The following is a 17,160-nucleotide window of genomic DNA, read 5'->3' as shown; positions in this document are numbered from 1 at the left end:
TTGCTGAGACGCTGCTCTCATGGCACAGTTAGTGCTGCTCTAACATACAGAAGAAGTCGTTGTGGTTGGCTGCTGGCGGTGTTAAAAGTCTCTGGATTTTGTTGCTTCTTTGTCAGTCATGCTATTCTGGGTTTCAAACTGACAGCCTGAGAGGAGGAGACTATATGGCTCTGATAGCTACAACCTTTGTTGTTTTAGAGGAAAGAAACTCAAAGGTATGAAAGTTGCTTCTAACTTTCATTGAGAGGGAGAAGCAACCAACTCTCATATCATTTGAAAGTGGCAAACATGAATAATTAAAGGTGACCCATTATGCATCTTTGAACAGAGCATGTTTGTTAAAATCTTTACACAAAATCATTTTTAGATGATGAGATTTTAGTCTGATCAATTCTTTCAGAATGGGCTGTTTCACACTCCCCAACTCAGTGTTTACACTCACACTTTAAATTGTCTCCATACATGTACAATTATACAACCATCCATATCTGAAAAGCACTGGTAGAGAAAAACATCATGAAAAATGTTATGATAAATTTCAGTTAATTGATTTGGGGGTTTTTTGTTTGTTTTTTTCAAATAAAAAACAACAGTGACAGTACTATCAAGTATGTTATTTTTTCTACTGTTTGTTCTATGAGAGCATCAATTAAAAAATTTATGTATATGCAGTTACTACTTTATGTGGCGTTCTGAAGAAACCTGCTGTAAATGTGAATATTTTTCAGGAACAATATTTGTTGGTGGCACGATGAATGCTGTGGCATACAGTTACCTAAAAATTTTTTTTTAATTTCATTAGAATCTTTATCGTTATTGCAATAGTACCACAAAATATCCCTATAATATCCTAAGTCCACATGGCCCACTCCTTGCAGAGCATTCTGCAAAATCAGTAAGAATGCAGCAGGCGGTTTCTAAATGGTAAGTCAGCAACAAAACACTTGCCTTGTACACTTGCAACCATTGTACAGAGCTCGAGTTCTGTTTTGGTTGCTAGGTAACCGGAATGGGCATGGTTGGGGTTGCTAGGTAATGGCGCAGTGCCTGTAAATTACCGGATACAACATACCGGATGTTTTTGAGACAGCTTGTTTTCCAGACACCAGAAAATATTAACTTATTTCCAAAATACTGGCTGGGTTTTCTTTTTTTTAAATTATTTTTTTAAGCACTTAGCCTGTTTTCAGAAGCAGTAGAAACCCAAATGGAAATACAAAAACATGCAAAATATGAATTTTGCATAATAAGTCTCCTTTAAGAGCAAATCTGTTGCTGGATTGTCTAACTCAGAATGACAGGCGAGTATTCATCTCGAATAAAATGACCCGAGTCTGCTGGGGGAATTAGTGCTGTTAATTGGGGCCTGAGTGTATTTCAAATTGCTCTTATGAAGCTAAAATGATTCATGCACCTGTTTAATGTGGCCCTATCTCTGGTAAAGAGCGCTTTAATGGGCATCTTGGCACTCAGTTACGACTGTGGAGAACTTTAACTGTATTTGTATCCTTCAAAACTCTGCAGAGGCCATCAGTGCAAATCTGCACTGAAGCAGTTATATCAAATAAGGGCTTGTAGCTTCATATTCAAATTCAAAACTTTATGGAAACAAAGCATGTTATTAACTCGTCTTAGGAAATAAGAAAAAAAAACAATGTTTGTTGTTGGCTAGAAGAATTAAAATAAGCAGTTTTCCGAGACCAGTTCATAAGCCTTGCCAAGAAGATGTTTTTGATCCTTTCTGATTTGCACTAAGGCGATTTCCTTCAATTAAATCCAAACCCTTTTGACACACACATTTTTTTCACTTCTTTTCAGTCTGGTTCCGTTGAAGGATTTTTTCATTTGTTTAGCCACTTAACTCCGAGTGGACTGAAAATCTGTGAAGTAATCAAACTCTGAAGTAAATTAGAGACTTTGGGAAAGCCTTGAGAACAATTTGTCCAGGCCATTTTAAAATATCAACGAGCATCTGGCTGCTTGGTAGAAAAACATGGAGGAGTCACAGCTTTAAATTATTAGCAAAATGTCTACTTTAATGCTAACCTACAACCTTTGCTAAACCTGGCGAAAGGAGGGCCCACTGTGTAAAAAGATATTAAAAGTCACATAAATTTGGAGGCACACAAGCAGACATAATAATTTGGAAATAATAGGATATGAGTGAGACAGGCAGGCACAACGAAGACGTAAACCTAGTAGGAGGGCAAATAAAGCCTGGTGGCCCGCCAGGCCTATAATACACCAGGGAAACACTGGGCTGAAGTCTAGAGTAAAATTTATGTATTTCTAAATCCTTGTGAAAAGAAACATGCAAAACAGAAATGCAATGAAAGGTTGTTTTGAAAAACTAACATTAGAAACACACAGGAACTGAAATGCAGCATTTACCGTCTCGTCTATGAATTCTTTCCACTTCTGTCTCAATAAAATGCAGCATAGATTGAAGTTCAAAAGAAGCCTGTAAAGCCGAGTTATTTAAAAATGGCTTCTGCTCTTTAGCTGTCCACCGAGTCAAAGTTGGTCTGAATTTATTTATAGGACATTCATGAGGCACGTTTCTGAGAACAAAGGACAGAGACACAGATTAAATATAGATCAACACTCTGTCTGTTCTCGACTCTCTCCCTGTATGTCTGCCAAATATTTTCCTCCAACTTCATCTTTTTAAAGACATTCCAACTCACTGCATCCCTGTCTTCATCTGTTTGCAGAAAGATTGTCTTTTTTAAAAGAGGACTCCTGTTGTGTGAATGTTCTTTAATGGCTCCCATTAAACACGACAAGAGGACTGGGAGCCGTAGCACTGCTGGAAAAAAGAAGGATGAGCATGAACATCAAAGAAGAAGAGTCCTGTCTGTTCCCTTTCAAGGAGCATAAATGATGGAGTACAGACGCCATAACTTCACATCTGAGTTCTTCTTTAGCGACTGAAGCAGAGATATGCTCAGCTCCTTTTAACAAGTTTCATCAATAATTAAATATTGTCAAAATCAAAATGTATAAATTCCCCTCATATTGAAAATATGTTTTAATATTTGAAAATATTTATGTAATAATTATTTGGGTATTAATTTGAGATCATTTTTGTGCTTCTTTCCATCTCAGCTCACTTATAAAATGGTAATAGTTACTATTATGACTAAAATTTGCAGTTAAAACTGAAGAATTCAGTCAAAATGTATCAACAGGGAAATCAATTAAATTAAAAACTAGTAGCTGAAACTGAATTAAGAGCTACAGAATTAAGAGTTCTACAAGAAACAAGCAATTTAATTACAGGTTGGTGATGATCTGGAGATTTTTCTGGTAATAAAGCCCATCTGGGAGCCATCAGTTATCACACTGAAGGTGGGAAATTACACTAAACTGTGTGTAATTTCTGTCTATGGGAAAAAGACAGACAGACATTTGGTAAGTTTAAAAAAAGATCTGACTGAAATCAAGAGAAACATCTGTTTGCTGTAATATCTGATAAAGACATCAAATTTAAAAGTTAAATTGATTCTGTGGTTTGTTCCTTTCTGAATGCTGCTTTCAGCTGCGTCTTTTGGCCAAAGTTAAAGTATCATCTAGTCCTGAAGAAGGCCATTCCTGCTTCTATTAGCTCCAGACTTGGCCCCTGTGGTGCTCTCTGTGTCAATGTCTCTTAGTTGTGCCTAAATTGCCGTCAGTTTGACATTACCCTTCTTCAAGTCAGTCACCAAATGCCTTCTTAGTCCAAATGGAACACAAAAACCAACCCAGATCGGGCAGGCAAAGGGGGCAAGAGACGAAGAAGCAAAACAGAACCAAAACCAAACCGAGAGATCAAGAAGAACGACTGAGAGGTCATAAGATTGAATTTAAAGTTCTGGGGAGCTCAAGAGGAAGATCTGGGGAAACCCACAAAGAAATTCTGGAGCCCGGCGAAGAATGACCCAAGAGAATGGAGGGCACTGCCAGAAGTACAAGAACCTCGGAGGCTGTCGCCAGAGAAACCTTGGAGGCCGTTAGCAGAGATGCAGGAACCTTGGAGGCTGTCGCCAATGTCACAGTAACCTCGAAGGCCATTGCCAGAGGTACCTAAGAGGCCATTGCAAGAAGTGCAAGAACCTTGGAGGATGTTGCCAGTGGCTGGAGGGTCTAGGAGGCCACTGCCACAGAATCAGGAACATAGGAAGCCATCACCAGTGGCTCAGGAACCTTTGAGAACATTACCTTGAGGAACCTAGGAGGCCAGTAACTAAGAAGCTTGTAGCCTGAAGGCTACCAGAATGCAGGCTGTGCAGGTCATCTGAATGCCAGCGCGGCAGAAAGTCAGGTGGCCAAATGAATCCAGGTGACAGCGATGAAGGCAAAGGGACCCTTTTCCGGCGGCAAACATTGATGAATCTTGGATGTGAGTAAGGATAGTTTTTAGGATATCAGTGAAGGCAATACAAAACTTTATAGCTGCCAACTTTATCCCAATCTGCTTCTCTTTCTCCAGCTCATTCATCCATCAGTTGTTATTCCTACCTTCATCCTCCCCTCCCTGATCTCAGATCTTTCCCTCACTTCTGTTTATCTCCTCTTATCGTTCCCAGCCCTCCACCTTTTCTGTGACTGGCAGGTAAAGTGGTGTGTGCCATGCTTCTCTAACTGTAGAAGTTGTTTGTCTATCTGTCCGTCCAGCTGTACTCTAACTTCCAGTCTTTCTCTATCTGTTAAAGAAGCTGAGATTCCTTTCTGCGGTAATTATCTGTTAATCAGCTTCAGGCTGGGCCGACACACGCCTCTTTAGGCACAAATACACTTGCTGTAAATACGAGTCCCTTCACATGCTGTTTCCTAAGTGCTTCTGTGCTTTTTGCTGACAGACAGATGGATGATTGCAGAAATGATGGAAAGATAAGTAGATGGTCTGACAGGCAGATGGACGGCAGAGCAGGCAGAAGTGAGGGTAAAGGGAAGAACGAATCACTTGATGGATGTTTAAACAGGATGATTGGAATAAGGAGGCAGCCGAAGGAGTGAAAACGCTCATCAAGATGGAAAGATGAGAACAAAGACATAGAAAAAGGGAAGAAATGGAAGGAGAGCAGATGCTGGATTATAAATGTGTACACATGGCAGTATATGAGTCAAGTGTTTGCCGTTTGTTCAGATGAGAGCAAACAGATAGAAGATGGTTTTGCACCTTCAGACTGCTGCTATAAAAATAAATATGTTTGTGGGGCTTTGTGTGCATAACTGAGTGTAAATAATGAGGGGAATATTTCAGGAGCCGAGCAAATATTGGGATATTTGCTCTCATCTGTCTTTTCAATCTTTCTAAAATCAAACCTTTGCCTATTTTAATTGATTTCTTCTTTCTCTGTATATAATTGGAAGTTTATCTTTCATCGCCTCATTTAGGACTATTTCCCATTTGAAAATAAACTGGTCTGGTTTGAAGATGCCCAAACTGTTTCTCTCAGATGGGAGGAAAAAAGATTTGGACGTTCAGGAACATTTAAGAAAATTACAGAATCTAAAAAAATTAAACTGGTGAAACACCAGTGCCACAATCTCCAGTGAAGTTTGGCACTGAGTGGGTAGAAATTAAGAAAATGTTAATCAGAAATTAACGTATTCAAGCTAGACTAAATTTTGTTACATGGGTTAGCCAAATATCTACAAGGGAAAAGCTTTATGGACAAATGTACAATAACATATTGGGACCATAGTAGATAGAAAAAAGCACCAAATTTCCACCAAAAAACTTGAAATAAATCTCAGAATGTTTTTAGAAAAAAATCATGGAACTTTTTACATTTCAAAAGTCAGAAATTTTCAATTTTTTCTAGAAAATGTATGAGATTAACTGCAAAATATTGAGTTATTCCTCTCATTTATGACTTTTCAAGTGCGGAAATGTTCAATTTTTTTCTAGAACATTTTTTTAAATATTCTGGCAGGAATTTACTCTTTTTTTTATCCACAATGGTCCTAATACACCGTTGTACAGAGACAAAGACAACATTAGTAGGAGTTGAGACTTTCAAATCTATGGTTACTGAACCAGCTGTAAATCATTGTGGTGGTAGCATCATGTTGTGGGGCTTTTTGTTGCTGTGAGTAGTACTGATGGATTAGACAATGATGAAGAAACAGAACCATACCTGTCAGTGAATAGAGAAATCATTACGGGAAAACCAGGTCACCAAAATTCAAGTTCATATTCAAAAATACTTTATTGATCCCAAAGGTAAATAAAACATTGTCGTAACTCATATCATGGCATTCAAAAGGTTAAACATTACCTTAAAGCCATGAGTAAGACAAACAGTTGTTGCTCAGATTCCTTTTTCATGCAGCAAAAATAATTAATCTTCTTCCAGAAAGCACAAAAATTCAAGAGGCAGCATCTCAACAGAGCTATTTGGCATAATTACAAGTTTTAGTGGAGTTTCATTAACCTTTTAACACATTTGCTCAACTTCCAGCCGCCTCTGTTAAAACTTTAACCAATAACAGTACAAATGATGGATATAAACACTAAAATGGACTTAGACAAGAGTTCTAATAAAGTGAATTATGCTATAACTGCCATTCTCTCCTGCATTGTAACGTTAGATGATTTTTCTATAAAATATTTGACGCCGGTTCAGAGCTGCCCTGCCAACATATCCATCATCTGAGTAAGATCTCCCACACAGTCTGACATAAATCAAATTTAGTCACTGTGAGAATAAAGTGGGGGATGCTCGGATATCATCTAATATATCTTCTTCCTCTCCTCTCTCTCCCCCAGCCACACTCCATAACTGTCTTTATTACCTTCCTGCTGCTACCCACACTTATTTGTCTCATTTCTTCCTTTATTTTCCTCTGTCATCCACCGCCCTCCCAGCCCTCTCTGGAGCTTGTTGATTCAGCCGACTAAGCAGCCTCTCTAGCCTAACATCATTTATTAAATATGGATTAATTACTGTGAAACCTCGTTAAGCTTTGCAAAGACCTCCTGCATTTACCAGGAGTTGTTTTAATTAGACGAAAAGAAGTTTTTAATGCGCTACACCATGTTATGTTCTACACCTCCGACATCATAATCAACTCAATCACATCTTGATTTGTCTCATCCTGGCATTGAGAAACATGCTCTGCATCTTTAGCGATAGGTTGCTTCAGCTGGCTCCAAATTAACAGGAAAACTCAACCAGGAATTACATTTATGTTGCGTTTCTAGCAGTGACTTCATCTGCAAGTTAGCAAGTTTAGAAAGGAGATGCTAACAAGTCAGACCAACTCTCTGGATCTAAACTCCTAAAGGTGACCAATTAAAGTTCCTTAAACAAATTAGAATATGTCTCTGGTCTATACAAAACATGTTCATTACATTTTTCCACAAAATCATTCTTATGTAATGAGATTTTAATCTGTTCAGTTCTGCCTATTTTGAGATCCTTTCAGAATTGGCTGTTTTATACAACACCATAGATAAAAAAAAAAAGGGAAGAGTACATTTCTCTCAAAAAACTCAGAAATTTAAGATTAATCAAATTCTTTTTTCTTTTTAAGAAATAGCTGATTTTCAAAAGTAGACAATTTTCTACTTTAGGAAAGATTGAGAACTCAAAATGACTTTAGAAACTCAGAAATTTCTTATTGTTTGCTAGGATATGGTGTTTTTTCAGCCACATCAAAATTTGTGTATTTCACAAAACAGAGATGAAAATACGTTTTCACATCACATAAAGCATGTGATCAACAACCAGATGTTACTACTGGCAGAAACAACAAAGACGACAGGAAGTGGTTGAAGAATGATGCATAGCATGTTTGTCATAATTTATTGTGTGAACAAACGTAGTTACATATGTAACTGCAAGTTTTGTGCACATTTGTAGCTATTCTCATCAATATGCAGGCATTCTGTCTGCACTTATGTAAACAAGTTGAAGTAATACAGTGATTACTTATGTTTTTGGCGCTCTCCAAATGTTTCCATTTCATTCACCAATTGTAAAAGTAGAGTGATTTTTATCTGAAAATTAAGTGACCAGACACAGTGTAGCTGAAGTGTGTGAAGTGTGAGCGTTTCTCTGTGAAGGTGGAGTCAGAGTGTAATACACCAGGAGAAATGAGGAGCATCTGCTCCGTCGTGCCCCCAGGCTGAAGCTAACAGCCTCTAAAAGACAAAAACAAAAACATTTTCCACCTCATTTCTGTTTGCTGGCGCTCAGCTGCTGAAACATACGAAGGAAACCATCATGTCCACTATGAAGTCAGGGAGATCCAGGCTGGGTTATCATTTATGAGCGCTGTATAATTCATGAGCTTCTGTGAAATTATACTTTTGTAATTTATGTAATTAATGACTCTGATTGTAATAAATATTTTCAGTCTGGTATGATGAAAGAGTTGATGTCCACCGGGCACATATTTTATTTAAGATCCTGTTAAAGAAGCACAGCGCCGAGCTTTGGGAGGAGGAAACAAATCATCTGTAACAAAAGCTGTGAGTGGCAGAAAGAAGAAAAAACAAACAAGTTGAATTAAGTCTGTCAGATTTACCATCTGAACCGTCAGTTGTTTAAATCTTCCTATGGATAAATATTAACGCACTCTTTAACCACATCCAGATCTGATTTCTGCTTCTATCACAATGTTTTTACAGTTGCAGCTGTGTTGAAATGGCGCCTTCAGGGCTAATGTTCAAAATCTAAATTACAGATTTTAGTGCTCATCTGAAATGTGTGGGATTTAAACAGGCGGTTTTCCAACTACAAGAACTTATGTTTAACATAAACTGTTTATCAATATGCATATCCTGGAGAAAGAGAGAAGAATATCCTTCTTATAAGTTGTGTTTAGTTGATTTTAAATAAACCAAAGTCACAGTTTAATCACAGAGAAGTGAACTGCTTCCATCAGGACTCATTCACACCAACAGCCTGCTCAAATATGGAAACCGCCATGTTTAAAACTCCTATTCTACAGTTATAATATAATAAAACCTTCAGCTGTAATTACAAAAGATTGTCTGTGGAATAACTTGAGCTCGATACTTCCTATCCTCTGACTTTTTAATATTTCTGGTCATGAATGTTGTTAAGACTCCAGCAAAGAGCAAAGAGCAGATTCACCTGAATATGCCGCTATGCTTATAAACTCTGCCTGGTCAATCAGACTATCTGTGGTTCAGTTCTCAGATTTTTCTGTGGAGTGTAACTCCAAATTATTAGATTTTTCATGCAGCATATCTAAAATATTTGAAAGAAAATATTTTAACGTGGAAACGTGGAAAGTTAAAATATGAATGTGCAATGCTACGCTACATGCTAATGGCTAGCATTAGCAGAGGAACACCTTATTCTGATTGGAAGACTGTAGATGTTAGCTTCAGCGGTTTCACGGTGACAGTTTTAACAAATATGTACAAAACATTTCTTTATAAAAATACATGCTGCAGGTTTCATACTTTTAATTTGCGCAATTTTATGATTAAAGGAAATGCAGCTAAGGTGTTTTCCCACCTGACAGTGCGGTATATTTGATACAACTCGGGGCCAAAACTACAACATTTGTTACATTTTCAGCTGATGTGATTCTCTTTCTCACTTTACCAAGTCAAACCAAACTAACTGAGCAACCTGTTCCCCTTTGTTTTGGTTGCATATACCCACATTACCCTGCACTATAGACCACTTTCTAGTTTTGGGGTGGACTCTGGTCCGCTTGGCGTTCACATACACCTTCAAACTCCGCCAGAGTTCACTTCAAACGAACAGAGACCAAAGTTTGTATACGGACCAGAATTTGATTAGCATTCACACCTCCCCAACAGAACCGGACTGCCAGTCACTGGTTAGGAAGACTGGCAGAGAATGTTACAGCAGCTGAAACAGAACATGTTCTTACTGCTTCAACACATTCAAGGTACCTCAAGAAGAGAAAACCACTTACGAACACAGACCTGACACACAAGTGACCTACCACAGGTTCACAGCCAAATCAAAATGGATTCACCCAGCTACCACTCGCCAAAACAATAACCAGCAATCCAACCAGATCTGAACTGTTGTCACCCAACACAAAAGGTCACAGCAACAAGTGGTCCACTACCACAAAACGTTGCTACACAAGTTAGGTAAGCAAACGTGACTGACAATATGGAGATTGATACCCACAACATGATCATCCTTAGCATGGTCCAGCACCATACTCAAAGTTACTGCTGTCTCACAGCCAGCAACACCAAAAGAGTGTCAAACCAAAAGTGAGTCGACATCTCCACAACACCAAAAGGTCACATCATCATCATCATCACTTAACCAAGTGTTCAGGATTCTCCTCATCACATATGACCAAACAAAACAGGGAGAGCCACAACAACCCCAGCATGGTCCAGAACCACACTCTCATGGGATCCAACAAAAACGTGGGCCACCTCCTCCACCAGAAAGGTCATCTCACAACCAGGCTCAAAGCACACTTTTCCCTTCCACTGAACTTGAAACTCAAACAAGTCCATTTGCTGCCCACCCGTCAAACCAGTGACACTCTCCATTAAGGAGGGAGACGAGACCAGACCAAGCTTAAAAACACCAACCTCAAACAAATTTAAAATTTCTAAAAGTGCCGATAACATTCCTATGTGACACGCAAGTGAACATCATAATGCTTTGCCATCATTATAACTGCTCTTAACACACATCACCAATACATTCTTTAACCATTAAAAGCCTCAACCTGATCCATGGTTTATAACGACGGACAAGTGACAATTTAATGCACAATAAAACTCAAAATGACCGCCCACAGTGTGTCCCCGCTAACTGCCTAGCGAAGAAGCTTACAAACTCATCCCTCATCTTCGGGAGGCGTAGCGATGGGTTGTTATGCATTTAAAAACCAGTGGCACGATAAAGGCGACCAGCAGGCTGAAACCATGGAATGCTCCCGAGCCGATGAAGGGAAAGGGGACAGGGAAGCTCTACCCGCCGTACCTCCACACTAGGAAACAACGCGGTGAAGCCCCTGTTGGGAAACGCCATTAAAAACTGACACTTACTTGACACATTAAAAACTTCACACTTACCTATATCGCTAAAATCAAAGCCATGGAACAAGCATCCAGCTCCAACATCACAAAATGCACTGCACGTTATCCAAACCACCTGCATATCCCCCAAGAGCGCACAAGTCCAAATAAGGACAATTACGTCACGGGGTTCCTCCGACACCAATTAAACGCACAGAAACGCTAACGAGCCACAAATCCAATGTGAAACAAGCGCTCAAACAACAACGTAATTCAGTCAAAGGGTAAGAAAAAAAAACTTACCGAACCAAACAGAACTCACAGAACCGTTTGAACGAGCCCCCAATTGTTACGACTGACTCAAAATAATAACAAAACCGGGAGACCATGCAGTGGTTAAAGTGCATAAAAAAGAATATTAACAAAAACAACAATGGATGATGGATGTCAGTATCAGTGGTGTAATGTGGTGCATGAGAGCATATGGAAGTGTTGAAGTGCAAAAACAAAGACAAACTCAAATGTGCAAAAGGAGGGGAGCTGAGGCCTGGCAACAAAACACCACAAGACTCAAGCGGCAGAGTGGACACTGAAGGCGACCCAATAGGTCAACGTTTCCCAATTCCGGTCCTCAGGCCTCCCTGCCCTGCATGTTTTAGGTGTTTCCCTTCTGCTACACACCTGGATTGAATATATGGGTGATCAACAGGTTTCTGCAGCACTTGATGGTCATGCAATCATTTGAATCAGTTGCTCTGGAATAGAGGCACATCTAAAACATGCAGAGCAGGGGGGCCTGAGGACCGGAATTGGGAAACGCTGCAATAGGTGAAGACAGCCAGGTTTAAATGCTCTGTGCTCCAAATGAACAAATCAGCAGCACCTGTAAAGGGGAGGAGCATAAAGACAGACAACAAGACACCTGCAACCCAGCCCATAAGGCCCAGGGCCGTAACAGTAGAGTATTATTTGAAAATGGTCTCAAAGCAACAATAATTTCTGAGAAAATTTCTCATCCAGCAAAATTTTAACAAGTCTAACTCTCTCGTGCATTTACTCTCTATCCCTTCACTCAATACCCAACACTCCGGCTCTAAAACACACACACACACACACACCAGCAGCACTCAACATGCGCTGCCATTAGGCTGTCAGTTCGTCAGGCCAATAGAATAAGTGCCGTGGATTAGGCTGACACACACAGAGAACGGCTGGCATACTGAAGAGGTGACAGACATCCTGTCATAAAGCTCTCCCTGTCTTTAACCACTCAGACAATCAATAACAGTCAGACCTAATCAACTTAGTGTCATTTTCTTTCTCCGTCCCACTTTTATTTTTCTGCTTCTGGACGGGAGTGACGAGCGACACAAAAGAGGACAAGACTTATCTGCTTCCCCACAGTCTCGTCCTTTCACCTCCTCTTTGCTTCCAAGCTCTTTTCTTCTATTATTCATCCCGTCTTTCCTCTGCGATCCCGTCCCTGTGACCTCATCCTGTCTCTTCCTCCTTTTCTCATTCTTCCTCAAAGTCTTTCATTTAAACTTCACCTCCCGAACCTTTCCTATCCTCCCTGCTCGTTCTGTTTTTTCCACTTCCTCTACATGTTCCTGTCACACCTCTCACTAATCATATCAAGGCTGTTCTAATTGACCTGAAGGATGTTAAATCCTCCTCAACATGTCGGACTGCGTTTCTTCTTCATTCTCCTCCTTACATCCTTTTTGTCCTTGCTGCCGAAGAAAATCAAACATAAATTGGGAATATATTACCTGAACTTGAACAAGAAAAGCTCAAAAATAAATCCTTTTTATGACTTTAACCTCATTAAACAACGTTACGTTTTACTTTTTTTCCTTCCTTGCTGTATAAAACACATCTATATGTTCATTCAAATCTTATTTCACCAAATTTAAGACCTTTGGGTCTAAATTGAGTTCTTTCCTAACTTCAAAGCAATCAGATTGAAGAGGGAGAACAAGGCATCATCAGAAACATCCCGGTGACTGAAGGCTTGTGCGCGTGGGAACCTCAGATCAGATGGACCAATGTCGCCCTCTAACGGAACACATGCGAATAACACCCTGAAAAACTGTTTCTAAAGCAAATTTACAGGGAAATTTACAACATAAAAATCGATTGTGCATAAAAATGTCCCAGACGGAGGTTTTGAGTGCATTAGATGAACATTATAAAAGGGAAAGCAAATGCAGCTTTATTTACACGTGGCTGTAAAATTCAGTTTTCACTCTTCAGCAAGTGATATAAACTAAAATCTTGTCATTTTTATTCATTTATTTATTTTAATAGAGTTTGTTTTAGACATGAAGGAGTTTGATTTTGCGTTTGGAGATTTTAATTGAAAGAAACGAGCCAACAGGAAAGTCCCGCTACATCTTTACGCGCGGACAGCGGCTCAGTCTGTGGCTCCGCAGGAACACAGAGGGGAGATGTATGAAGAGTTAAAGGAGGATTCAGAGCTCGGAGACAGTCTCCCCTTCAGAGCAGCCTCTTTCTGCGATCCTACAGGTCATGAATACCAAGCAGAGCGGGCTGGGAGAGCGGCATGCACACAAAGCGGACAGGCTGCTGCACTGTCATGCTGAAAACCGTCGTGGTAAAACTTCAGATCCAGTAATGAATCCATGATTTCTTAAAAACCAGCAGGAAAGCAAAGTTTTAATAGACAGCTGAGTTTACAGAGCGGATGCGTTTTGTTTAAATATTTACTCAACAATTTGGCTGTTATATTCTTACACAAGAATGTGTAAATAGTAACATAAAAAGTGAGTATTTCAGGATTAAATAAAATGATGCCCGGTGTTTTAAAGCTTTTCCAAACGTGCAGGTTTCTCCATCTCTCCGGTGCGTAAAAAGCGCTCCGGAATCCCGGATGATCCCGAAATGTTCATAGAAATTCAGGTAAATTGGCTCAGACTTCTGTCTCCTATATTTGGACCTGAAGGTCGTGGAAAAAGTGAACATGGACCTGTTTACTGTTTACTGATTTCAGGGGCGCAGATACAAAAAGGGAAAACGTCGCAAAATGTTTTAATTTGGACTCGTGTTTAAAACAATTTAAAGCTTTAAAGTTTGATGAGATTCCTGGAGGGAAAACTTCAGTCCGCGGAAATTAAAACTCTGAACACCTGAACTTTAAGGATTCAGCAGATTCTTTGTGGGTCACATGTCAAGTTTTCTCCGCGGATCAGACATGAAATCGATCCCCACAACAATCTAGATTCTTCTTCTTTTTAAAGAAACTTAAAAAGGAGAAATAAATTAGAGGAATTAACGGAGTTCCTACCTGGAAAGAACTGCGCTTCAGTAAATCCCAAAAGTACCACGCAGAGAAAAGCAGTCGGCAAAGCGCGACAATAACTCCGTTCATCCATCTCTTCTTCTCTTTCTGTTCTGGTTCTGCTGCACTTCGCCGAACAGAATCACTTTACATTCTCCAGTCTGGTCCAGCTGGCGGCTTCCCGGTCCTGTCTGCAGGAGAAAGGATCAAATCCGCGCATTGGTGGACGCAAGAACCAGACAAGTTGGAGCTCACTCTTCCTCTCTTTCTCTCCTCTCGGGTCCGACAAAAAGTGTTTGTGCGTAACTGCGCGTGTCCTTGCGCTTGTAGGCGTGCGCGAGGGGAGAGGGGGACGGCCGTGTGCGTGTTTGCGCGCTCAGACGGTCTGTGACACACTGACGAAGAGTTGGAGAGGAATGAGGAGTTGTGCGCACCACGCCGGGTGCCAGACACGCGCGTAAAGACGCGGCGGTTACCGCGCGCGAAGTTTCCGGTGATGATTTCAGATTAAGATGGAGGGATTATTGCGGAGGAAAGTGAAAAATTAAGCAAAATCGAGTAGGATGTGAGAGAATCTGGAGGTAATTTGTGGAAATTTTGTTGGATTTCAAACTTTTTCTTGTAAGGTTTTTGTTTCTGTTCCCCGAAGTCAAACAAGTTAACACATTTAATGATACAATCTGTCATTAAATGTTGATATTATATCTTCAGATATTATTAATATAGATTTTTAGTTACTGTTCTCCAGAAAGTTTAAGTTTATGACAAAATAAAATTTTTATTTCCTGTAAATTGAGAAAAAATAGAATATTCCATTTAGGTGTTACACAGGTTCCGTTTAATCGATATAAACTCTTAATTAACTCTTGTGAGTCTCTGTGTTTGATTAAAAGCTAGAGTTTGGAGGGTTTTTTGGCTAAATGTTGGTTTTTATTTTGTCGGGCAGACATCGCATCTCTTCCGCCTCGCCGTTTCCTCCAGCTTTACGCGCCAGATCCCGCAGGTTTCCCCCGGGTCCCGCCGCCTGTTTTCTCCGCAAAGCGATTCGTTTCACGCCCGGACAGAACTCATTCTGCTGCTTTTCGTTCTCCGAGTCTCTCTTTCTTTCTGTCACTAGATCCGTCTGTCAGCGCGGCATTCCTGTAACTAGAGCTGCTTTTTATTAACTCTACCTTCATTAAAACACACCTAAAAACACACAAAGTGCACAACATTATTATTTCAAACTGATTTGACAACAATTTAAAATAAAACTTCCATCAAGGCTCACTGCTGCAAAACCCAACTCCAACACACCCGAGTTAAATAAATGTCTCTTTACCTTCTGCATAACTTGATGAATTCAGTTCATCCACTTGCACCTGATACTCAGTCAGATAATAGCAGTTTTTAGGTTTGTTATGATTCTTTAAATTTCACTTATCTGCTCTTTTCATCATTTTTGTATTGCTTATTTTCTTGTCTTTCACCATTTTTGTTTGTTCCGTTATGTTTTAGATTTGTTTCATTGGTTAGTTTTTCTTTCTGTTCAGGTTTCCTTTCCCAGCTGTTAATGATTTCCTCATTTGCTGCTACCATTCCCAGCTGCATCATTAGCCCTTCCAGTTCCTTTGTTATTCCCATTCCGTCCTCAGTATATTTAGAGGAGACATAATATACAAAAGTTCTCTTTTTTTTTGTTCTTCCATTTGGGTCTGTACTGATTCTAAAAACATCCCAAGCACTTAAAAATAATGGTTTTTGCCAATAACTTCATGTTTTTTGGTGTCTGGAAAATGAGCCATTTCAAAAATCTTCCGGAATTCCAGACGCTGCCCGTTACCCAGCAACTCCAACCCGTTACCTAGCAACCCAAGCTGAGTTCCAACACATTTGGTCACCTGGTTTTACCGGTATATACACTGTACAATGACTGCTGGAAAAGATAAGTGTTTTGTTGTTCACTTGCCATCCAGAAATCACTTGGTGCATTCTTATTTGTGCAGGAGGCTCCACTTCTGCTTTTCAAAAATTTGCAGTTGTATAATTGCGGATCTGTTTGCAGCTATTTTCAGTGTAAATGTTGAATGTTGGGGCATGACCAGCAGCAGATTATTTGGATTTAAAGTGACAAGAGGCCCTAATAGCTCATAATAGACAGAGCTAATCAGACTAAAATCTCATTATGTAAGGATTGTAATGCCCATAGATCTATTCTAACCAATTCTATTCAATCTGAAATGAATTGGTAACTTAATGACTAAAGTAAAAGTTGAGCTGAAACATTAGAATGCTACTGAAATGTGACAACGTGACTAAACCTAAAATTATATTTACGACAAATCAGTGCAGAATCAGACAAGGTCACTGTTTGTTATGTTTTTTTCCCTCATCTGAACAGACCTGCAGAACCCTGTGGTGCACAACCACCGCCCTCTTCCCTGCAGTTTGGTCTGTTCTGGATCTCAGGATTGATTTCACTCAGGCCGAAAGTTCCCCACTGGGGACTGGATGACCTTTCAGCGACTCAGAATGTGTCTGCATGTGACATCCGGGATTACATTAACATCATCCACAAAAAATAAAACAATATGTCAAATGCTTTAATCTGAAGTAGCAAGCAGCCGTCCACCCACGAAACGTTCACAACTGACCTAATTCCTGCAGTTCGCTGAGTTTCTGCTAATCTTTCTTTTACTCTATGGAGTTTTTATTTCTCACCTACAATTTTAGAACGAATACTTTGGGTCAGTTTTTTGGTTTCATAAACACAAACTGCAAAAACAAATCCTACAAAGTGTTTTTGTCTAGCTTCTGGTGCACATGTTTTATTACATTTGAACTGAGGCAAAACTAACTTTCAAGTAACTTTTCAGCAAAATATAAGAGC

At 39.7% G+C, this 17,160-nt stretch overlaps 1 protein-coding gene across 11 annotated transcripts in view; it reads right to left on the bottom strand.

Moving 5' to 3' along the window:
- ptprt (protein tyrosine phosphatase receptor type T) overlaps window positions 1–14,712 on the bottom strand; it is a 319,822-nt gene extending 305,110 nt beyond the window's left edge. For all 11 annotated transcript variants that reach the window (XM_028003113.1, XM_028003117.1, XM_028003114.1 and 8 more), the window contains exon 1: window positions 14,298–14,712. In XM_028003113.1, the coding sequence (XP_027858914.1) occupies window positions 14,298–14,385 (88 nt within the window). In that variant the 5' untranslated portion in view covers window positions 14,386–14,712. The remainder of the gene's footprint in view (window positions 1–14,297) is intronic.
- Window positions 14,713–17,160: the final 2,448 nt, after the last annotated feature.

Source organism: Xiphophorus couchianus, chromosome 20, assembly GCF_001444195.1.
Source record: "Xiphophorus couchianus chromosome 20, X_couchianus-1.0, whole genome shotgun sequence".
Lineage (NCBI taxonomy): Eukaryota > Metazoa > Chordata > Actinopteri > Cyprinodontiformes > Poeciliidae > Xiphophorus > Xiphophorus couchianus.
Note: the sequence above shows the minus strand (reverse complement) of the source record. Positions and strands in the feature narration are given on the sequence as shown.